General features: G+C 45.9%; 1 protein-coding gene across 2 annotated transcripts in view; it reads right to left on the bottom strand.

Annotated features, from left to right (window-relative positions):
• Window positions 1–24,485, bottom strand: part of FAF1 (Fas associated factor 1) — a 303,897-nt gene that overhangs the window by 234,431 nt on the left and 44,981 nt on the right. For both annotated transcript variants that reach the window (XM_040407595.1, XM_040407596.1), the window contains exons 4-6: window positions 23,444–23,652; window positions 16,007–16,098; window positions 8,484–8,575 (exon numbers count right to left, since the gene is read on the bottom strand). In XM_040407595.1, the coding sequence (XP_040263529.1) occupies window positions 8,484–8,575; window positions 16,007–16,098; window positions 23,444–23,652 (393 nt within the window). The remainder of the gene's footprint in view (window positions 1–8,483; window positions 8,576–16,006; window positions 16,099–23,443; window positions 23,653–24,485) is intronic.

The raw sequence follows: 24,485 nt of genomic DNA, 5'->3' as shown, positions 1-24,485 counted from the left end.
ATGGGTCTGCATCCTATCCGCAAAAAAAAACGCAACGGACACGGAAACAAACAACATTTGTGTGCATGTAGCGTTATCCTAATGCATTCTGAATGGAGAGCAATCCGTTCAGGATGCATCGGTTCAGTCCCGCTTACGTTTTTTGGACGGAGAAAATACCGCAGCGCGCTGCAGTTTTCTCTCCGGCCAAAAATACTGATCACTTGCCGGATCCGGCATTAATTTACAATGAAGTGTATTAAGTGTTCCGGCAAAACGGATTGGAATTACAAAAGTATTAAGATCCAGGGGCCTCCTTAAAAACCGTAGAATATTATTTGTGGGACAAAACCTTTAATCATTTGTATTTTCATAGTTGTAATTATAAAGGGAAGCCGAAGCGCTCTGTCAGGACAGACTGCACCGACATATTATTGCTAATCTGCTACAGAGCCTTAGGCCGCATTCACACACACGTGGACTTTCGCGGACCATGGTCCGTGAAAGCCCGGCCTGCTGAGTGCATGGCATCATTGGTTGCTATGGCGCCATGCGCTTCGTGCCGCTGTACAGTAATATATGATCTATACAAGTGTATTACTGTACAGCGGCGGCACAAAGCGCATGGCGTCATAGCAACCAATGACGCTGTGCGCTTGTGCACTCAGCAGGACGGGTTTGCACAGACCATGATCCGCGAAAATCCACGGTGTGAATGCGGCCTTAGACACAGATAAGGAGCTTCCTGCATAAACAGAAATAAAAAAAAATAAAAATAAATAACCCCAGAAGAGGCAAATAAATTCCTGTGTGAACATACTGATCATCTCAGAGGTTTTTCAAGTAGTTTAATTTACTTTGAAGAGGAATTTGACTTTTAAAAGAACCTGTCCCCTCTCCTGACATAATGATTTTACATCAATGCTTGGACTTTTTGTTGTGCCATTCCTCTATTATTCCTACAATAAGGTTTATGAATGAATTGCCAGCTGCGTGTTGTGTTCCTGCACAGACATTATACAACCAGTGACTGGATCGTGTCAGACCTTTATTGCAGACTGCTAGCAATTTATTCATAAAATTCTAGTAGGAATAATGGAATAGAGGACTGGCATAACAAAGAGTTATATGAAAAGAAGCTTCAGAATTTTACATGAGGAATACATGAGGGATGCAAACAGTTACTAAAGCAGACATGTCAGGAGGGGTGCAATAAAGTATTATGGCAATATATATGCGTTAAAAATATTGTTAGTTTTTTTTTTTTTACTTTTGTTAAATTTTCCTCTCTGTCAGCGCCCCCTGCTGTTTCTCCTGTCAGCGCCCCCTGCTGTTTCTCCTGTGGAATGAACTACATTGAGGTGGACTGACATGGTCCGTATCTTTCCTGCTCTCAGCGCCGATGTAGTGATCTCATAGTGAAGCGGCCCAGACACCTATCATATTCGTCCCCATCTCTAAATTAATTGAAATGGCGCTACTATATTCGGCATTGGGGCCCACAATCTATCTGTCTATGGAGTGCGGGAGGAAAACGGGAGAACCCGGAGGAAACCCACGCAAACACGTGGAGAACATACAAACCATGCAGATGTTGTCCTTGGTCAGATTCGAACCTAGGACCCCAGCGCTGCAAGGCACCCGTGCTAACCACTGAGCCACCAAATATAATGTCTCTCTCTAGACAGCAAAGAAATTGTGAGGACATTACCATATACCATAGTGCTGGAGATGCCGACGAGCAGAGGCTAACATCCTGGCGTTCATCTTGAAAGGGTTTCTCGAGATTGTTTAATTGATGGCCTATCCTCCGGATAGGTCATCAGTATCTAAATCGGTGGGAGTCCGACACCCGGGACCCCCACCGATCAGCTGTTTGAAAAGGCAATTGCGGCCTTCTCTCAGCTCACCAAGCACAGCGCCGTACATTGTATAGTGGTCATGTTTGGTATCGCAGCTCAGCCTCATTCACTTCTATAGTGATCGATGAATGTGATGTCACACGGCCTAAGAATAGCTGAGAGAAGGCCGCGGCGCTACTGTGAGCACCAGTGCCATCTCAAACAGCCGATGGACGGGGGTCCTGGGTGTCGGACGCCCACTGATCAGATACCGATTAACTATCCACAGGTTAGGACATCAGTTAAAAAAAAATCTCAGAAAAACCCTTAAAAGGTCGCCATGTAAGGTTGTACATTTCCCCTCATACACAAACCTGATCTCTATTCTTGTGACAGTTGCAACTTCTGCAAATTGCATTTTTCATGAAGATAAAGTGGGATGTAGATGTAAGTGACGTAAGTAAAGACAGAAAAAGGGAGCAAATTAGAGACAGACGGAACGACGCCTGCAAGGAGATGACGGATAAGACTGCAATGAAGATGGCAGGTGAATAAATGCTGCAGGGTGCACAAGTGCTGCTGTGATCACAGGGTCACCCGAACCTCAGGAAGGAGTCTCAGATCTCACTGGAGTCTAAACTGCAGCGCATTTAAACCCCCTGCAACCTCAATAATGCAAAACCTCGCAGCTCCATTCCAATAGCAGGAAGGAACACTCCTCATTGTTACACCCCCCCACCCCTCAGTATTAGTATTGTTGGTGGCGCAGTGCACCCTTCCCCCCCAGTATTAGCATCATCGGTGGCGCGGTGGCGCAGAGGCCACAGGCGCACCCCCCCCCCCCCAATTGTGATATTCATTGGTGGCAGTGGCCACAGGGTCCCCTCCCCTCATCTTCATTGGTGGCAGTGGCAGTTCCGACCGGAGCCCCAGCTGTGTAAAACTGTGGCCCTGATCAGTTACCATGGCAGCCAGGACATTACTGAAGCCTTGGCTGCCATGGTAATCTCCCTGCTGCTGTGTGTACTATGCACAGGGCAGCAGGGAGAGTGTGAGATCCTATTCACCCTAACAGAGATCTATTAGGGTGAATAGGACAAGGGTTCTACGCCCTGTGTATTTTCGATCACTGCCGTGCGGCTGGCAGTGATCGGAACCCGGTGCCTGCTCAAATCATTGAGCAGGCACCTAGGCTAAATGCGCGGGGGGGTCCCGTGACCCCCCCATGTCGGCGATCGCGGCAAACCGCAGGTCAATTCAGACCTGCGGTTTGCTGCGATTTCTGCAGTTACCGCGGGGATCAGATACTTTATATGCCTAAAAAAACGTTTTATTCACCCCTCCCCTGCACCCCCGAATGATTTTATGGTGGCGGGAGGTGCAGGGGGAGGGTTGCGGGCGGTGCGGGAGGCGGGATCGCAATCCCCCGCCCGCCTCCCCTTGTATAATCGTTGGTTTCTAGTGGGTATACCAGGGTGCCAGCACATTGCATCTGCGATGCGATGTCAGCCGTTTAACCCTTTCCATACAGCGGTCCATACGGACCGCTGTATGGAAAAGGTTAACAGCGCAGGGAGCTCCCTCCCTCTCCCATCGGGGGGCTGCTGTGCCTTTGCAGCCCCCCGATGGGGAGGGAGAGAGCCCCCAGACAGATCCCCTCCTTACCCTTCCCCGTCTGCGAAGTTCTGACCAGAACTGAGCAGACGGGGAAGGTTCCCATGGCAACAGGACGCCTCAAAGGCGTCCTGCTGTCCATGGTGCTGAACAGATCTGTGCTAAAAGGCATAGATCTGTTCAGTGTAAGTAAAATACAGTGCAGTACAATATATATTGTACTGTATTATACAGACATCAGACCCACTGGATCTTCAAGAACCAAGTGGGTCTGGGTAAAAAAAAAAGTGAATAAAAGTAAAAAAAAAAGTAAAAATCAAAAAACACATTTATCACTGATAAAAAATGAAAAAAATAAAATTCCCTACACGTTTGGTATCGCCGCGTCCGTAACGACCTGATCTATAAAACGGTCATGTTACTTTACCCGAACGGTGAACGCCATAAAAATAAAAAATAAAAAACTATGATGAAATTGAAATTTTGCCCACCTTACTTCCCAAAAAAGGTAATAAACAGCAGAGTCAGGGCAATAAACAGCAGAGTCAGGGCAATAAAGATACAGTCTTGTTTGGCTGTTAACCCTTGCTTTGTTAGTGGAAAAAATGGGTTAAAATAAAAAATTTGACAAAAAAATGAAATTCTCAAATTTCATCGCCATTTGCCAATAACTCTTGTGCAACACCTAAAGGGTTAACGACGTATGTAAAATCAGTTTTGAATACCTTGAGGGGTGTAGTTTCTTAGATGGGGTCACTTTTAGGGAGTTTCTCCTCTAGGGGTGCATCAGGGGGCTTCAAATGGGACATGGTGTAAATAAACCAGTCCATAAAAATCAGCCTTCCAAAAACCAAACGGCGCACCTTTCACTCTACGCCCCGCTGTGTGGCCGTACAGTAGTTTACGGCCACATATTGGGTGTTTCTGTAAACGGCAGAGTCAGGGCAATAAAGATACAGTCTTGTTTGGCTGTTAACCCTTGGTTTGTTAGTGGAAAAAATGGGTTAAAATGAAAAATTTGACAAAAAAATGAAATTCTCAAATTTCCTCCCCATTTGCCAATAACTCTTGTGCAACACCTAAAGGGTTAACAACGTATGCAAAATCAGTTTTGAATACCTTGAGGGGTGTAGTTTCTTAGATGGGGTCATTTTTGGGTGGTTTCTATAATGTAAGCCTCGCAAAGTGACTTGAGACCTGAACTGGTCCCTAAAAATTGAGTTTTTGTAAATTTCTGAAAAATTTCAAGATTTGCTTCTAAACTTCTAAGCCTTATAACATCCCCAAAAAATAAAATATCATTCCCAAAACAATTCAAACATGAAGTAGACATATGGGGAATGTAAAGTCATCACAATTTTTGGGGGTATTACTATGTATTACAGAAGTAGAGAAACTGAAACTTTGAAATTTGCAAATTTTTCCAAATTTTTGTTAAATTAGGTATTTTTTGGTGCAAAAAAAATTAATTTTTTTGACTCCATTTTACCAGTGTCATGAAGTACAATATGTGACGAAAAAACAATCTCAGAACGGCCTGGATAAGTCAAAGCGTTTTAAAGTTATCAGCAATTAAAGGGACTCTGGTCAGATTTTCAAAAAATGGCCTGGTCCTAAGGTGTAAAAAGGCTGTGTCCTTAAGGGGTTAAAATCGCCCCCTTTCCCAATTTTACATATAACAAATAATAAATAATGCACATATTACATAATCGCTACGCCTAAAAAAGTGTGAACTAATAAAATATAAAAAAATATTTCCCATGGAGTGAACGCCGTAACAGAAAAAAAAAAAATCAAAACCGCACGATTCGTCATTTTTAGTCACCTTGTCCCCCCAAAAAATAGGATAGGACTGTTCTATTGTGGGCTGGACGTTCCATAAAATGCGGAATGCAGGCGGCTTTTTTGGCGTTTTATTTTTTCCGTGTAGTATTGAATATCGCAATACATTTTTTTATGGTATCGAAATCAAATCAAAATTTTGGTATCGTGACAACCCTACTCCAGCTGTTGCAAAACTACAACTCCCAGTATGCCTGGACAGCCTACAGCTATTAGGGCATGCTGGGAGTTATAGTTTTGCAACAGCTGGAGGGCCGCAGGTTGAGCACCCCTGGTCTAGAGGAAAGAAGGTTTATACACAAACATAGAAGAGGATTCTTTACGGTATGAACAGTGAGACTATGGAACTCTCTGCCTGAGGAGGTGGTGATGGTGAGTTCACTAAAAGAGTTCAAGAGGGGCCTGGATGTATTTCTGGAGTGTAATAATATTACAGGCTATAGCTACTCGATTTCTGGAGAGGTTGCTGATCCAGGGAGTCGGGAAGGAATTTCTTTCCCCCTAAAATGTTTTTTTTTCTTCCTTCCTGTGGATCAACTTGATGGATGCCTATATTAGGCGTATTTCTGGCAAAGGTCCTTAGTGCCACAATCTGCGACTTTTCCCCGCTCACGCCAGGTCTAAAAAAGTGGATGGGGGAGGGGACAGGCAGGCCCTTCTTATTTACCATTTTTCTTCGCTTGGTTTACGCGCACAAAATCGCACAAGGAAGCCGTCTTACATTTATAACTGGGGGAGAGTTATGAAGAGTTATGAAGAGGCCGATGCCTCTTTATAACTCCGCCAGCTCCACCGCCAGCTTAGAGGTTGATTAAGACAGGCGTTTTAGACTATGTTACTTTTATTCTCTAGGTCAGTATGATTTTTATTTAAAAAAATTGTTTCTTATGTCTTCATATTCTGTCTTCCCATTTCCTTCAACTAAGCTTTGTAAAAGATTTTTTTCTGCAGGGCGAGTTGGCATTTTCAAAATGCTACAACTTTTTGATCACTTTTTATCCCTTTTTCTGGTAGGCGGCATGAACAAAAATGTCAATTCTAGTTTTTTCTTTTTTATGCCATTCACTATGTGGCTTGAATACAACTGTGATTTGTTATGAATAAGGCGATGCCAATTATGTGTACTTTTGTTATTCATCTTTTTACTTTTCAACATAAAGCATTTTTTGTGCCATTTTTTTATTTTTTTGTAAGAATTTTTAAACATTTAAATTTATTTTTTTCCTTTTGTCCCATCAGGAGACAAACATTTATATGCTTTAAAGGTTCATAAAATACACTTCTTTATTGCAATATATTATACCTGTAAGTGTGATGGCAGGTCCTAATAGATGTACTAACATGGCATACCTGCGGGCCATTGTCAGGCTCTTGGTTGCTACAGCAAACTATCACAAGCTGTGTTCGCATAACGGTAGGGACGGATAATGTGTAACCATTTAGATTTTGGGGTTGCTGTTGACAGTGACATCTAAGGGAGAGTCCAGTTGTCAGTCAAAGTCAGGCTCCTGCAGTGATCACAAGCTTGTGCAATCAGAACGGCATACATGCACAGCATTCTGCAAGAGACGCACCCCACAGATAATGTACATGTAGATCATTTTGCACTTAGGCAGGCATGGCCAAACTGCGGCTCTGGAGCGGTTGTAAAACTACAGCAGGGCATGCTGGGAGTTGTAGTTTTGTAACAGCTGGAAAGCCTAAGGTTGGCCATCCCTGCACTAAGGGGTCAAAGAGGAGATGTCGCCTCTTCTCACATTATGGGGGAACTTATCATTCAGAATTTTTAAAGGTCAGATGCAACAAGTATTGTTGCAATTGGTGCTTCTATGCTACACTCGCCAATTTCTGAAAAGGGGGCATAGAGAGGGCCTAGTTACCTTCATTTACACTGACTTAAAGGGGATGTCCGGGTTCAGAGCTAAATCGCGCAGGGCAAAGGCATTTTCAGGGGTTCCAGTGACAAACCGGGCTCTCCATGGGGCTGCCAGGAAGCCCGGTGATGTCACCGGCACTGATGGGCGGGCTTTAGCGCTGCCCTAGCCAGTAAAATGGCAAGGGCAGCGGTAATGCACGCCCATCAGAGCCAGTGACTTCACCGAACACAGTGCCGGGCGGAAGCCTCCGCCCAGCAGTGTGTTATTGTATACAAAAGAGCCCGTGCCCTGCACGATCTAGCGCAGGGCAAGGGAGTGCATCGGAGAATGAGATGCTCCAATGCCAACATCATGAGTGCTGCCTGGGTGAAATTATGGCTCTGTCCGGGTTCAGCTCTGAACCCGGACAACCCCTTTAAATGAAGACAGAAATCCATGGCAGCTCTGAGCTGCCAGTGATTTCGGTTTAGATGCATGGAGAGCCGGAGGATGCTCCTGCGCCTTGTCATAAATTAGTAACTACCACTGGACAATGCAGAGGATATCATAGACTGGCATAAAATGTCAGTCTATGATAAATCTCTCCCTATGTCCTTTTACTAAATACTAGTATTGCCCATAAAATAATAATTTTGGAACATCTTTTCTAAAAAATGTTGGTTGGGCTGTCCTGTTGCCAAATAAACTGGGTGTTACCACCTGGGGGTTGGTCCCTGCACACTCTGACATTGTCCAATCAGTTCCTCAGTACAGAGCCAGATTATAGAAAGTTACACCTTTTTAACAAGGGAGATGGTAACACCCAGTTGCTAAATTATTTGGCAGTATTCAGGAAGAATAGCAGAGGAACGGCACAACGCAAAGTTCTGAGTTTCCACAATTGTTATTTCATAGGGAATATAAGCATCTCCCGGGAGAACAAAAAGACCCAAAGGAAAAAAAAATATTCTATTTGCTAGATCCTGCTCTGCACCCACATAATCTGTCGGGGGATAGTCAGAAGATCCCCATTAGAATGTCGTCCGGTCCTATAGAGAAGAGCAGGTTCGGCCAACAATGCATTAATGTGTATAGGGGAGGGGGCCTTTAAACTCTCATGTCGGATTGATGCGACACTGTAAAAACCCCAGTGATACTTTTTATAGGATATGAGACACAGGCAGAGCTTCTTCTAACTATGGTCCTTGGGTTCTATACAAAATTTTTGTACAAACAAAAACATGATGCAATACCCAAAGGCTGGCGTGTCGCCTTCCGAAGGATGTGTACAGACCCACATATACAATTCCACCAATCTGAAGACAGGCAATGACAGAAATGAATGCGTTACCTGGACTGGCCGGACATAGATGGAAGCGGTAAGTCTGGCGTCAGGACATAAAGGTTATTGTGTTTTGGCAAGTGCAGAGTCCTTAAGACGGTCTAAAGAGAAAAATCGGATAGCATATCGATTAACATAGGGTCTCCATAAGATACAAACACTATATCAAACCAGAACATCAGCTGCGGCCTCGCATATAAAACACATTCTGTGATCAATAAATTAAAAGGGTAAAAGATACGGATGACCTAGCCTCAATATCAGATCGGTGGGGTTCAGATACCGGGCAGGCCCGCCGATCAGCCGTTTCAGGCAGCCACCAGCACTGATGACTATACAGTGTGTGGGGCTGGAAGCAGACCGCGCCATGCACTGCAATTCCTAAATTACTAGCTTTATCGACAAATATCTGGATAGGTCTGTGGACACACACCAGGTATAATCAGGTTAACTACAATATATTCCAGAATATTCTAAATATTGACGCCTGTGAGCGCGTAGGCCTCTTCGAAAAGCTGATTGGCAGTGATGCCGGGACTTGGACCCCCGCCAGTCTGGCATTGATGATCTTTCCTGAGGAATGGCCGTCAATTTCAGGCTACTTTCACATCTGCGTTTTTCTTTTATGGTATTGAGATCAGTCATAGGATCTCAATAACAGAGAAAAACGCTTCCATTTTCTCCCATTCATTGTCAATGGGGACAAAACTGAACGGGACGAACCAGAATGCATTCCCATAGCGGACAGAAAACCGCTGCAAGCAGCGGGTTTCTGTCCGGTATGGGATGAGGAGCTAAAACGGATACGGCATGACACACAATGTAAGTCAATGGTGACGGATCAGTTTTCTCGGACACAATAGAAAACTGATCGGGCACCCACTGACTTACAATGGGTTTTAATGCCGCATCCGTCATGGCTATTTTAAAGATTATACAACCATCTCCGTTCATAACGGATGCAGCCGGTAGTATTATCAAAAACGGAAAGTGTGAAAGTAGCCTAACTCATTTAAGTAACCGAAGAAGTGTTTGCTATAATGCATGGCATTGTAATATACAGTCTAATATAACAGAAATATAATGGAAATTCTATGGAAGTAATAAAACACTGCAATCCAAGATACCGCGCACTGCCTTCCCCACTACTTTTCCTGCTAACCCTGCCAGAGAGAGACCACAGTTACGTCTCAATACATAAATCAGGATTACCTTGCTATTGAAACTTCCTCCGTGATCTCTACTCAACTCCTATTGCAGGCTTGATTTCAGGATTTGGCGGGTCTGGTATCTTTTTCGCTGGAGCACGCCCCGGCCGGTGGCGTTACTCCAGGCTGATGGATTTGAGAGCTCGCGCTCACGTGGAGCGGCCTAGTGACGTCACTATACAAGCTACGGATCGCTACAAGTGCCAAACTTCCAACGCGTTTCGGACAATGCATTGTCCATCAGGGAATCAATCTGGCGCTTATCGATACCACCTTTTTATACCTACTTAATTTACCTGCCTCAACTCTTCATGTACCACGTCTTACTTTCAACGGTCCTGTTCGTCTCATTATACATACATCACTCATTTAGTCAAAAGCAATTTTTCATCCTTTTATTACCTACTGCGACACATTCTCTTGTAGATGCCACCATATTCCCTCAATTTCTTGCTTTTCGATATACGAACCTTGGGACTACTCTACACAGAAATGAATGGGTCCGTGTGCAATCTGCAAAAAATGGCCATAGTACAGGGATGTACGAAAAAATACGGTCATGTGCATGAGACCAAAGAGCGGTAGAAACACAAACTGTGGCCTTCAAGTCACTGTGAGACTAGGACTCGCAGAATGCTTTCAGATGCGATATCATGGTAGGAGGAGGAGATTGGGGGAAAATGTTCTTTTCATGGTATTTTGAACTCTTAAACCAAAGTCTTTCTAGCTACAAACGGAAATAACTTGGATCCATATGCATTGCATGAAAGCAAGAGCTGAAGGTCCCGGCGGTCGGATTTCTGCGCACTAAGCACAACACATGTATGGGAATCTCAGTGCGACCCCAGTACTAGGTCAGGGCCTCCCGCTCATGCATTTTGTATTCAAGGGCCTTTCCCCCAGATGAGTGTTTTTCTTTCTTTCGGTAACTTAAGACCTGTTCAGGGCTGAGAGGAGAAGCCTTCAGGAACAGCGTGTATCATGGCAGAGAAAAGCGCTTTTATTCACTGGCCTGGTGCTATTTAAAGCCCCAACCGTCCAAAAATAGTCCGACTGTCCGCTCAAATGATAGGCCTGCACACTGAGCCTCTGTTCCTCCGCACGCACCAAAAGCCCGTTAAACTGGAAGAGGGGGTAGTGTTAAGAGATCATTAACCAATTCATGGCTGAAAGCTTTAGTAAGACCAAACTGACAACTCTCTGAAATAAAGGAACCTGATGACTTAAAGGGGTTGTCCCAAGGTTTTAACTTCTCCTCTATCTACAGGATAGAGAACAAAGGTTAGATTGCTAGGAGCGGGGGTCCTGTGTCCCCCTCATGTGAATACAGTGGAAGTCGAGCATGCATGCTGCTGCTCCGTTGGACTCTTTTGGACTGCTTAGGAGAGCGAGTCAGTTCTTGATGTGTTGGAAACAGAAAACAATGGGCATTTGTAAAGGTACTTTCACACTTGCGTTTTTCTTTTCCGGCGCTGAGTTCCGTCCTAGGGGCTTTATACCGGAAAAGAACTGATCAGTTTTATCCTAATGCATTCTGAATAGAGAGCAATCCGTTCAGGATGCATCCAGTTCAGTCTTTATTACTGATCAGGCTTTTCAGAAAACCGTAGCATGTTGTATTTTTACCTCCGGCCAAAAATCCGGAACACTTTGACTGAACGCCGGATCCGGCATTTTTCCCATTGACTTGCAATAATGCAGGATACGGCACCGTGTGTTCCGTCAAACCGGATCCGGCTTTTGCATGTTAAACCCAAAAAAGGTCCATAAATGGCGGATCCGTTTTTTCCAATGTATTTTTTTCATTGTGATCACAATCCTGATCAGGATTAAAATGTAATCAATCAGTTTTCACACGTTTTTCCGGATCCAGCGGGCAGTTCCGGCGATGGAATTGCCAGCCGGATTCAAACAACGCTAGTGTGAAAGTACCCTTAGGATCTGAGTAAGGCCTCATGCACACGGCCGTTCAATGCATTGGGGACCGTAATTTGCGGTCCCCAATGCACGGGCAATATCCGTGTGGCGGCCGGGACGAATCGAGACCCATTCAACTTGATCCATCCACACCGTAAAACATGTTCTATTTTTTTGCGGTGCGAAGGCACAGACTGAAACACCACGGAAGCACTCCATTTAACTGAACGGTTCCGCATCCATGATGCGGGGAGCACACGGCCAGTGCCGCATATTGCGGGCCACAACCGGGCAACAGTCGTGTGCATGAGGCTTAAATCAAGGGCCAAATTCTGGACTGGGTCAAGGAGCCTCCAAAACGGCAGGCCTTATTGTGGGGTGCTCTCATATGCAGTAGTTAGTACCTGTCCAGAAAAGGACAACCAGTGAACTGTCAATAGGGCTGGGTGCCCAGGGCTCTCTGATGTGCGAGGGAAGCAAAGGTCTGCACCTGCAGACCGGACATAGTTATCCACTGCCAAAAATGCCCACAATGGGTACATGAGAACCAGAATTGGACCATGGAGTCATGGAAGATGGTGGCGTGGTCTAATGAATCACACTCATTTAGGGTCCATTCACACGTCGGTAGTGTATTGTGGATCCGTAATACACCCGGCCGGCACCCCCATAGAACTGTCTATTCTTGTCCGCAATTGCGGACAAGAATAGAACATGTTCAATTTTTTTCGAGAGCCGCACTGTGTGCTGTCCGAATCCATCCCTGCCCCATAGAGAATGAGTGCGGACACATTCACGGACATGTGAATGGACCCTTTACATGATGTGGGCAGTTGGTGCGAGTGCGTCACTTACCTGGAGAAGAGATGCTCCAGGATGCACTATGAGAAAAAGGCAGGCCGTGTGATGCTCTGAGCAATATTCTGCTGAGAAACTTGGTTCCTGGAATTCAGGTGGACGTGACCTACCTATACATACAGACATATACCCTGATTCATGGCAGCAGTCTCTACTAATGGCAATGGCCTCTTTCAGCAAGATAATGTCCCGACCACACAGTAAAAATTGTTCAGGAAAGGTTTGAGGAACGTGACGAAGAGTTCAAGGTGTAGACTTGGCCTCCAAATGCCCAATCTCAATCTGATCGAGCATCTGTGGGATATGCTGGAAAAAAGAGGCCAATCCATGAAACCAAACCATGGAGATCTGCGGCTAATATCATGGGGCCAGATGGCACAGGACACCTTCAGAGGTCTGTTGCAGTACAAGGCTTGACTAATGAGACCAGTACGGTATCAGGCAGGTGCCTTTAATGTCATGGCTATATATTCATAAGTTGTAGGACTTTTCATTCAAGTGATCAAACTTCTTGGGATCGGTGTGGACCTGTCCTGATCTGTGTTTTCTGGCATGTCCTCCCAGAAAACCATACTTTGGTTTACATTACTAATATCGCATCTTGTTTCTTTCTAAGTTACAATTCGCCAGTATGGAAGCTTTCTGGCTTAACTACTTACATCATGAAATCTTGTCTCATAGATCAGTGTTCCTCAACTCCAGTGCTCAGGCCCCACCTAACGGTCAGGTTTTCAGGACTTCCTTAGTATTCAGCAGATGATATAACTAGTGTCAATGCATCAGGATTTACCGCAGGTATTCATTCTGAGAGATATTCTCAAATCATGACCGGTAGGTGGGCCCCGAGGACCGGAGTTGGGGGAACACTGCTCATAGATGAGCTATTGACTGTAACAGACAGGACCGGATTTCGCGTAGCCTTGTGGCCACATATGGCACTCACACAGATCTTTTATGTCACGGTCAAGGAAGTAAGATCAGGGGGATTTCCAGATTCGCTGACGTACCTCGCCTGAGAATTCTCTTTCTTCTGAGACATCTTATGTATAGAAGTTGTGTCATGCAAACCCAACAAAGTGAATCTTTTTATGTGGGCAGGTGAAACTACAATTGTGTGCAAGTATATGGCTTCGGTATCACTGCTGATACCAGGTGAACAGCTCAGAGAGAGACCACATGCTGGAAAGAAACTACAAAGGCATGGTGGATAACCACATTTATCCAGAGTCCGTGGCCATATCTTGTCACCATTGCATTCATCAGGCATGCCGCTGGCATCTCAGGAGGGGCATACACAGATCTCAAACAGCCCCATGGCAAAAACCCAGTAGGCCCAGAAGGAATTGTCTGACAAATTATAGTTTTTAACGTGAAGGAATTTTTAAATAAAAAAATTTATAAAGTTGCAGTCCTTCCTCAGGTGCCTTATGAATATGGTGCTCTTTCTGAATACCATATTTCTCAATGTATTTACACCCGAAAACCTCTTCCACACAAGTTCTAGGTCCCTGCAAGCTTCCCTTTCATGTGGTTCATTAGAAGTTAGCAACCTCAGGAACACCAGCTGTTCAGAAACTACAACTCCCAGAATACTCCATTCTCTTCTACAGGAGTCACAACAACATCCAAGCAAATGTGCAAGAGGGAATTGTAGTTTCGCAGCAGCTGTAGTGCCGAAGGTTGCCGACCCCAGCAGTACATGCTAAAAATGGCTGCCTGCAGATGTTATCCGTTTTTTGTTTTTTTGCGGACCCGTAATTTGCAGACCGCAAAACACATACGGTCGTGTGCATGTAGCCTTAATTTGAAAGATAAAACAAAATTACCCAAAAGGAAGAGCCTCTTTGGTTCTCTGAATACACATGGATTGAGTACACTTGTTGAAATGGGATATGGGTTAGGCCTCATGCACACAAATGTATTTTGTTTCCTTGTCCGTTCCGTTTTTTTTTTGCCGATAGGATGCAGACCCATTCATTTAAATGGGTCCTCAAAAAATGCGGAGAGCACACCGTGTGCTATCCGCATCCGTATGTCTGTTCCGTAGCCCCGTAAAAAAAAATATAACGTCCTATTTTTGTCCGTTTTAGGCATTGTTACAATGGATCCGAAAAAAACAACGGATGGCATACTGATGTCATCCGTGTTTATTTTTGCGGATCTGCAATTTGCGGACCGCAAAACACATACATAGCCTTAAATTTTGAGTTCCCCTTTAGACAAGGTGGGGCTACTAGCAATGAAGTCTGTCATACATCTTAAAGACCTATTTTGCTCCCTAAGGGGACATGCACACATTCAGGATTCATGTGCGGAGAATCCGCACTGAAATCTGCAGGTGTTCACAGGCAAATCTGTGCGGTCAATCCGCATCAATTAGTAAAATCCGCATGCGGAAAATCTGCACCAAGTGAATGAAGAAAATCTGGTCAGGAAAAAAAAAAAATTGGACATGCTGCAGATTTTTCAATCCGCACCGCAGGTCAAAATCCGCGTGAAAAAAAAATCAGCATCGTGTGCATTGAGAATTTCTAATTCTCATAGAATACAATGTACATTATTTACGGTGCAGATTTTCCGCACGCAATCCTAATAGTGTGCATTTAGCCTAAAGGTGGATTTACACACGCTGACCGAGCAGGCAATTTACGGGAAGGGACCGGCGAGTCAGTGGAGGAAAGAGCTGAATTTACATTCAGGAATCCCCTCCACTGTATGGGGACGGTCACTCATCCTCGTACCGATTCACTGTTTCTGCGCAGCAGAGTTCTGTTCGCACAAGACAATCTGCTGCCCAAAAACAACAATGGAAAAATTATTCATCCGATGGAACGTGCATTTTGCTTGTTCGTCGGGTAACCTGCGGCACCTTTACAGGAGCAGATTATTGGGAACGGGCGTTCCTACAAATGTTTGTTCACGATAATCTCCCCAACAATTGTGCTGCGTAAATCCACCTTAAAAGGGTTGTCCACTTTTTCCTAATGATGACCTATCCTCACGATAGGTCATCAATATCAGATCAACCCCTTCATGTCCTATTGCATTCCTTGGTTGTTACTTGCTACTCATCGTTAGGGCTCATGCACTCAAACATATTTCTTATCTGCGTCTGTTCCGTTTTTTAGCGGACCATACGCAGAACTGTTTATTTCAATGAGTCCGCAAAAAAAAAAATGGAAGATAGTGCGTGTGCATTCTGTTTCCGTATGTCTGTTCCGCAAAAAAAATATAACATGTCTTATTATAGCCCACATAAGGGACAAGGATAGGACCGTTCTATTATGGGCCAGCTGTTCTGTTCTGCTAAATACGGAATGCACACGGACCGCAAAATACATATGGTCATGTGCATGAGCCCTTATACAGACCACCCGTTATACTGGAGCCCCTGTGGCATTTGGCTGAGTGCAACCAGTTTAGCTCCTGAAAAGCAGCTGCCGGCAGCCCGACGCGTCCCTGGCATTTTTAAAGGGACAGGTAACTATAGCATGAACCTTCCCAAAAGGAAAAGAGTGGTGAACCATGCCAAAAGCAGTCTATACTCACACTGTCCTCCACATCTCCGGATTTCCAGCCCTTTAACAGCATTTTGGATGGAGGGACCTGAAGATCGTTTTCTAGGATTTGTTTTATATCCCCTGGAAACACAGGAAGATATTTAGTATTAAAATACGCATTAAATATGGCAAGAAAAATGTAGAGAAAACAGAAAAGACCGTGTGAACCGTATGCAAGTACATCAGCTATAGAAAATAATCAAATCAAGAAGGAAATACGAGCATCCCAAATGCAGAGGGTGGGACACTGGAGGGTACCTGAATTTTCAGAGAGAGAACGCTTTACGCGGCTGCGGGCCACGGCTGAAGGTCAGGGTTGCGGGGAGGTGAGCTCACCTGAGATTTCATTAAAGGAAACCACCTGAAGTGCATCTTGGATACTGCCGTGTTCTTTCCAAGAACTACAAGCGATCCTGGCGGGGAGGCAGTGTCTATTTGGGTGTCTTGAGTTTACCCCATAGACATCCTCCTCAGTGAAGAGAGTCAATTTATTCTACTTGTTTTTATCCTCGTCTACCAAAAACTGATCTGACTACGACGTCCGAATTAATATCCTACGAGCAATCCGGGCAGGGGAGGTTGCATCTATTGGGAGTCTCGAATCTATCCCTTAGACCTCCTCCTCAGTACAGCGAGTCCTGTTCATAGGTTCTGTTTTTTATTCTACCTTTTTGAATTCTAACGATTTAATATAATTGTTCTTACTAGGACATACCGTTCAAAAAGGTCCATCCATCCCACCATTACCGAAAAATCCCTATACCATCACCATTACTCTTTTCAGATTGGATTAAATATTAGGCACTTATTAATTACTAAGGGATTTTGGCGCCATTTTTGATGGCCTTTACACTTTCTTCACCCTCGTATTTAGCCCATTTCGCCATACCATAACTGATACAATTTCTAGATGTTGCAATTTTTCTTTGATTCATGTTTTTAAACTTTTTATTTTTATTATCATTTTTAGCACAACATTATTAAAGTGGTTAAAGATGAATGAAAGTATATCTATATATAAAGAAGGACATATATGTATGTATGTATGTATGTATGTGTGTGTATGTATGTCACATGTCCCTTATCAGCCAATAGAAGCTCGCAGGCCCTTAGTCTCCACATACACACTGTTTTACACCAGGTTTCCATAACAACCGAGCCATTTTTCTTCACTGCTGCAGGTCAGCTTTAAAGGGGCAGGGCGCTGTGGATGACACTAGTAAGGGAGCGGAGTGCTGTGGAGGTCACAGTTCACGGGGGGCAGGTAGGGGGGCCATTCAGGCCACCTTCAAAATACAGACCTAAAAACCCCGCCCCAGGTTCCGCTAAGCCACGCCCCCTCCCACTCCACAGCCATCAGGAATTGAAAAAATGAAGGCAAAAATCAACTTCTGTCGGCTGCAGGGGTGGGAGGGAGGGTGACTTTCTCCCTGCAGCTTACACTCAGACAGCACAGTGCTGCTGTCTGAGAGTGAGCTGTTCAAAAGAACATCCCTGTGTCCGTCCAGGTCCTGCGCCGGATGGAGGACAGGGAGTCTGAAAGCTGGACTGTCCGGCCTAAAACCAGACCTCTGGCCACCCTAGGGGCAGGCTGCTGTGGAGGTCACAGTTAAGGGGACGGTCCGCTGTGGAGGTCAGTGTTAGGTGGCAGATTGCTGAAGAGGCCACTGTTAAGTGATTTCCACAACACCCCATCCCCTTAAGAAAATGGGGTATTGAAGGTTACTGTTAAAGGGGAGGGCGCGGTAGAGGTCTCTGTTAAGAGGACAGGGAACTGTGGAGGTCACAGTTAAGGGGGTGGTCGGCTATGGAGGTCAGCGTTAAGGGGCGGGGTGTTGTGGAGGTCACATTTTAAGGGAACAGAGCTCTGTAGAGATCACTGTTAAGGGGGCGGGTTATTGTGCAAATCACTGTTAGGACTCATGCACACGACCGTTCTGTTTTTTGCGGTCCGCAAAACACTGAAGCCGCCTGTGTGCCTTCCGCAATTTGCGGAATGGAACAGACGGCCCAAAACTGACAAGAATAGGACAGGTTATATTTTTTTTGCGGGGCTACGTAACGGAGCAACGGATGCGGACAGTACACGGAGTGCTGTCCCCATCTTTTGCGGCCCCATTGAAGTGAATGGGTCCGCACCCGAGCCGCCAAAACTGCAGCTCGGATGCGGACCAAAACAACGGCCGTGTGCATGAGGCCTTAACGAGACGGAGTACTGTGGTGGTCACTAAAACGGGCAGCCGCTGTGGAGGTCACTGTTAAAGGGAAGGGCACTGTGGATGTTACGGTTCAGGGGGCAGGCCGCTGTGGAGGTCACAGTTAAAGGGAAGGGCACTGTGGATGTTACGGTTAAGGGGGCAGGCCGCTGTGGAGGTCACTGTTGAAGGGGCGGTGTACTGTAGATGTCACTGTTATAGTGGCTACTGCCAATATATTTTAACAACGCACACAAACATTAAATGAAATAGATGAAATATACCTGTGCGAAGCCGGGTCCTTCTGCTAGTAGATATATATAACGGATATCCAGTAAACTACTGTGCTTCAATAAGGGTGACAACAAACTGTGGTACTAGGAGTCCCAGACACTGACGGAACAGGTGCTCCAGAATACTGTTATCAGACTACTACCATGTGGAAACATAGGGAGGGGAGGGCGGATTTAGCTATATGGCGCTATTTAAAGGACAGTATTGATTACTTTAGGACTGCAACTAGGGTTGGGCGATATACCGGTATCACGATATACCGCTGTATTAAAAAAACGGCGATATCGCTGTTTCCTAATTACTGCGGTATTTTGTGACGTCATCAAAGAGGTCATGTGCGCTGACCGCTTCTAAATCTGCTTCCGCCCGCCCCTGCACCTTGCATAGCGCTGAGTACAAACATTACTTCCACCCGCTCCTGGCACCTTCTTGCCCTGCCTCCCTTAGTCAAGTCTCCACCCATGCCGCTTCTATTGTATGTGGCGAACTCTGTGTGAGTACTGGGTGTCTCTGAAGAGACTTTTCCTGCGGCTGCCTCGCTAGTGTGTGCTCTGATGACAAAATTATAAACTTACTACTTCCCGCAGCGGCCGCCCCGGCTCTCCCTCCTCCTTGCTCCCATATTCAAATCTTCACCCACTGACATCTGATGTCAGAATCAGAGCACACAAGCGAGGCAGCCGCGGGAAAAGTATATCGTAAAGTATTATTGCATGTATGGTGGCCTGTGGCCACAAGAATTTATTATAACGTCTCCTTGTGGCCCCCCCATACAGTATAACGTCTCCTTGTGGCCCCCCCATACAGTATAACGTCTCCTTGTGGCCCCCCCATACAGTATAACGTCTCCTTGTGGCCCCCCCATACAGTATAACGTCTCCTTGTGGCCCCCCCATACAGTATAACGTCTCCTTGTGGCCCCCCCATACAGTATAACGTCTCCTTGTGGCCCCCCCATACAGTATAACGTCTCCTTGTGGCCCCCCCATACAGTATAACGTCTCCTTGTGGCCGCCCCATACAGTATAACGTCTCCTTGTGGCCCCCCCATACAGTATAACGTCTCCTTGTGGCCCCCCCATACAGTATAACCTCTCCTTGTGGCCCCCCCATACAGTATAACCTCTCCTTGTGGCCCCCCCATACAGTATACCCTCTCCTTGTGGCCCCCCCATACAGTATACCCTCTCCTTGTGGCCCCCCCATACAGTATAACCTCTCCTTGTGGGCCCCCCATACAGTATAACCTCTCCTTGTGGGCCCCCCCCATACAGTATAACGTCTCCTTGTGGCTGCCCCCCATACAGTATAACGTCTCCTTGTGGCTGCCCCCCATACAGTATAACCTCTCCTTGTGGCTGCCCCCTATACAGTATAACCTCTCCTTGTGGCCCCCCATACAGTATAACATCTCCTTGTGGCCCCCCATACAGTATAACGTCTCCTTGTGGCTGCCCCATACAGTATAACGTCTCCTTGTGGCCCCCCCATACAGTATAACCTGTCCTTGTGGCCCCCCCATACAGTATAACCTCTGCTTGTGGCCCCCCATACAGTATAACGACTCCTTGTGGCTGTCCCCATACATTATAACGTCTCCTTGTGTTTCTTTTAAACGGGTATTTATCGCGATATATATCGTCATCGCAATAAATTTTTTAATATCGTTATCATCTGAATATTTTTGATATCGCCCAACCCTAGCCTGCAACATACTATATTATAGCCATACTGCATATTGGTACAATAAATCACTGTGACAAATAGCTGCACGTCCCACAGCACTAATTCTGTGGACTGGACCTCCATTGTTTTATTTTATACTAGCACAAGGACCCGGCTTTGGGTATATTTCATCTATTTCATTTAATGTTTGTGTGTGTCATTAAAAGATATCGACAGTATCCCCTATAACAGACATCCACAGCGCCCTCCCCTTTAACAGTGACCTCCACAACGGCCGCCCGTTTATTAGTGACCTCCACAGTACCCCGTCTCCTTAACAGTGATTTCCACAATAATCCGCCCCCTTAACAGTGATCACTACAGAGCTCGGTTCCCTTAAAATGTGACCTCCACAACACCCCGCCCCCTGAACAGTGACCTCTACAGCACCCCGCCCCTTAACACTGACCTCCACAGTTCCCTGTCCCCTTAACAGAGACCCCCACCTCGCCCGCCCCTTTAACAGTGACCTGGACAGCATCTCGCCCCTTTAACAGTGACCTCCACAGCAGCTCGCCCCTTTAACAATGACCTCCATAGCAGCCGTCCCTTTATTGTGACCTTCACAGCACCCCATTTCCTTAACGGTGATTTCCACAACATCCCGTAACCTTAACAGTGGCCTCTACAGCAATCTGCCACCTAAAACTGACCTCCACAGCGGACCGCCCCCTTAACTGCGACCTCCACAGCAGCCTGCCCTTAGGGTGGCCAGAGGTCAGAGGTCCGGTTTTAGGCAGGACAGTCCAGCTTTCAGACTCCCTGTCCTCCGTCCGGCGCAGGACCTGGACGGACACAGGGATGTTCTTTTGAACAGCTCACTCTCAGACAGCAGCACTGTGCTGTCTGAGTGTGAGCTGCAGGGAGAAAGTCACCCTCCCTCCCACCCCTGCAGCTGACAGAAGTTGATTTTTACCTTAATTTGTTCAATCCCCATTGGCTGTGGAATGGGAGGGGGCGTGGCGTAGTGGGACCTGGGGGCGGGGTTTTTAAGTCAGTCTTTTGAAGGGTGGCCTTAAGGCCATCCTACCTGCCCCTGAACAGAGACCTCCACAGCACTCTGCTCCCTTAACAGTGTCATCCACAGCGCCCTGCCCCTTTAACGCTGACCTGCAGCAATGAAGAAAAATGGCTCGGTTGTTATGGAAACCTGGTGTAAAACTCTGTGTATGTGGAGAATAAGGGCCTGCGAGCTTCTATTGGCTGATAAGGGTTATGTGACCAGGCTTCTATTGGCTAATGCATTTTTGGGGAATATCTCACACACAGATGTCCTTTTGAACAGCTCACTCTAAGACAGCAGCACTGTACTGTCTGAGTGTGAGCTGCAGGGAGAAAGTCATCCTCCCTCCCACCACTGAAGCTGACAGAAGTTGATTTTTACCTTCATTTCTCAATCCCAATCGGCTGCGGAGTGGGAGGGGGCGTGGTCTAACCATATCGGGGCGTGGCTTAGCTGGGCCTGGGGGCGGGGTTTAAGTCCATCTTTTGAGGGTGGCCTGAATAGCCCCCCTACCTGCCCCCTGAACTGTGACCTCCAGAGCACTCCGCTCCCTTAACAGTGTCATCTATTGTGCCCTGCCCCTTTAAAGCTGACCTGAGGCAGTGAAGAAAAATGGCTGGGTTGTTATGGAAACCTGGAGTAAAGCCGAGTGTATGTGGAGACTAAGGGCCTGCGAGAGCTTCTATGGGCTGATAAAGGTCATGTGACCGTGTGTATGGCAGTTGGGATATGAAGAGAAAGACTTGCAGGCTTGTATTGGCTAATGCAGGTCATTTTTTGGGAATATCTCAGGAACGGTACGTCCTAGAGCTGAGACCCCCACAAGATTTCTTTCCAGGTAGCAAGGGACGTGTATACCAAGTTTCGTTGAAATCGATGGATGCGTTTTTGAGTGATCGCGGAACATACATACATACGTCCTACTTTATATATATAGATTATTATTATTATTACCTTTATATTAGTTTATCTCATTCCTTTCAAATAAATGCCACCATTATTAAATATATATTTTATAAGAAATATATTTTGTTTACTGGTTCATTGAGCCTTGAGAGTCATACCTTAATTTTTCTTATAGGTATTCTTTAATTTCTGTGGGTAACAGGTAATTGTAACAGATTAATTCCCATAATCTGTGGGGCGAGCTGTCCGTTTTATAGTATATTAGAAGGGGCTATCCAAGGCCTATAATGCCCGGGCCCCTCACAGAGGTTGTACTTACCTTGCTCCCCAGGCACCTGCATCACTTCTGATGCCGTCATGGCCGCCGCATCTCCCTGTCACGCGGATGAAAACATCTGGCATCGGTAGGGGATCTTTAAGCCAGTAGCAGGCCGCGACGGGGAAGAGCCTCCCTAGCGTCACCCGCGAAGCTAGGGAGGCTTGTCCTTGTTGCAGCCTGCTATTGGATGCCCCGACCACACCCCGGAGGTTTTCATCCGCATGACGGGGAGATGAAGCGGTGGCCATGCCGGCATCAGAAGCGGCGTGGGTGACGGGGAGCGGGGTAAGTATAATCTGTGTGAGGAGCCCGGGCATATGGGGGGCATTATAGGTCTTGGATAACCCCCCTTTAAATCTTTTATGAGTTGGACAATGACTTACATGTTAGCGACCTACAGGCGGCACTACAGAGGCCGTTTTCTTCTTTTTGCCGGAGAGGTAATTTGCAACCTTTGTGAGGACAAAAGTCCTTGAAATATCCAGTGAATTCTATCAAAGGAGCAGTACTAAAAATAAAAAAAACTTACACCAAATATAACCAAACTGTTCAAGAAGTTTTCTGGAAAGCATATGCAATGTATTCGAACGAAGCTCGAGCCGCAACTCGTTTCATTGTTTGATAAAGGTTCCGCCTAATGAACGGAAAGTTTTATTTGACATTAAAGAAAAGCCCTTTAATCTCACTCGTACACAAAGTGCTTTTTTTATGCAGTCCCAATACAAACAGGAAGGAAACCTGCTCTGTGCCAATTACTGTTAAAAATTAAACAAAAAAAAATAAAATACACCTGATTCTTCTCTTTCAAGAAACGCCAACTAGACAGACGAGATACTGCCTAGCCCAGATGTGCGATCGATAGGTGGTGCATGGTGTAGGTTAGCATCAAGCTCAGACACACACCAGCGTAAACTGAGCAAAGCACCTTGGGAGATCATAATCGGGGTGAAACGCGTGGAAAACTGCACAAGCCGGAAATCTTACCAACAGTGCAGCTGTCTTCAAGAACCACATCCGCTGTTTTATCTCTATATTCCACTTTGAAGTCCAACATGCGGCTAAGATGCTCCACAACCGGTCGGCTTGGAACTACTGGGCGAAAGGCTGAAGAGGAGGAAGCAATGGAGGCGGAGGTGGTGGGCAAGGCGATCGGACCAAACACAGGATTCTGTACACTTTCTGAGCTGTATTCACTGAAACGATAGAAACAGTCAAAGAAATGCAAAAATACAGCAATGACTATACAGCGTCATAGCTTCCATCTCTTCTGCAAGTCACAAAGGACAGTCTCACCCGATGGAATAATCTTTCAGTAATAAACCCGAACTTGTAGGGATGGAGCATAGGGAAGATCACGTCTGAGGATACACAGAATACAGGCCGGGGAATGTGGGGTGGAGGGAAACGGAAATCTGACCCATACAACTGTGAGCAAAGGAGATTTGGACGGCAGAGGTGGAAGGGAGGGGGCACAAAACAATCACGTAGAAAACCAGGAGGTTCTACAGGACCGGCAGCTTAAAAATATGTAACGTGCAAACTAGCCTGATTTCCCCAAGAAAGGTGCAATAAGGGAGTCCTTTAGAGCAGCCAGAGTATCACTAACAGGTCGTGTTTTAAAGGCTATGGACACCTTCGACATGGGACAATTATTTGTTTATATACGTTAGTGGTTACCTAAAATCAAAAATTTGCACTAAGTTTCCTTCATTCATATTTAGATCCCCTGATATTCAGTAGGCAACCTGCGCCTACTTTCAGACTCTTCTCACTTGGACATGTCTCTCCGACTAATGCCTTCTAGATCTGTGTGTCCAGGTTGATGTTGTCTTCACCAGCTCTCACCTATCAGCACAGCACTGGAATGATTTCTCCTTCTTTAGTTCCTGAGGTTCCTTGTGCTTTAGAGTATGTGGTTTCCCTCACTTAGCAGAGCCTGCCACGAGTTCTCTCCTCTCTATGTGCATCACCTCTCCCCCTGGAATTCCCACCCGAACTACAGCCTGTGTGAGATGCCCTCCTTGGA

Source organism: Bufo bufo, chromosome 9 (genome assembly GCF_905171765.1).
Source record: "Bufo bufo chromosome 9, aBufBuf1.1, whole genome shotgun sequence".
Classification (NCBI taxonomy): Eukaryota; Metazoa; Chordata; class Amphibia; order Anura; family Bufonidae; genus Bufo; species Bufo bufo.
Note: the sequence above shows the minus strand (reverse complement) of the source record. Positions and strands in the feature narration are given on the sequence as shown.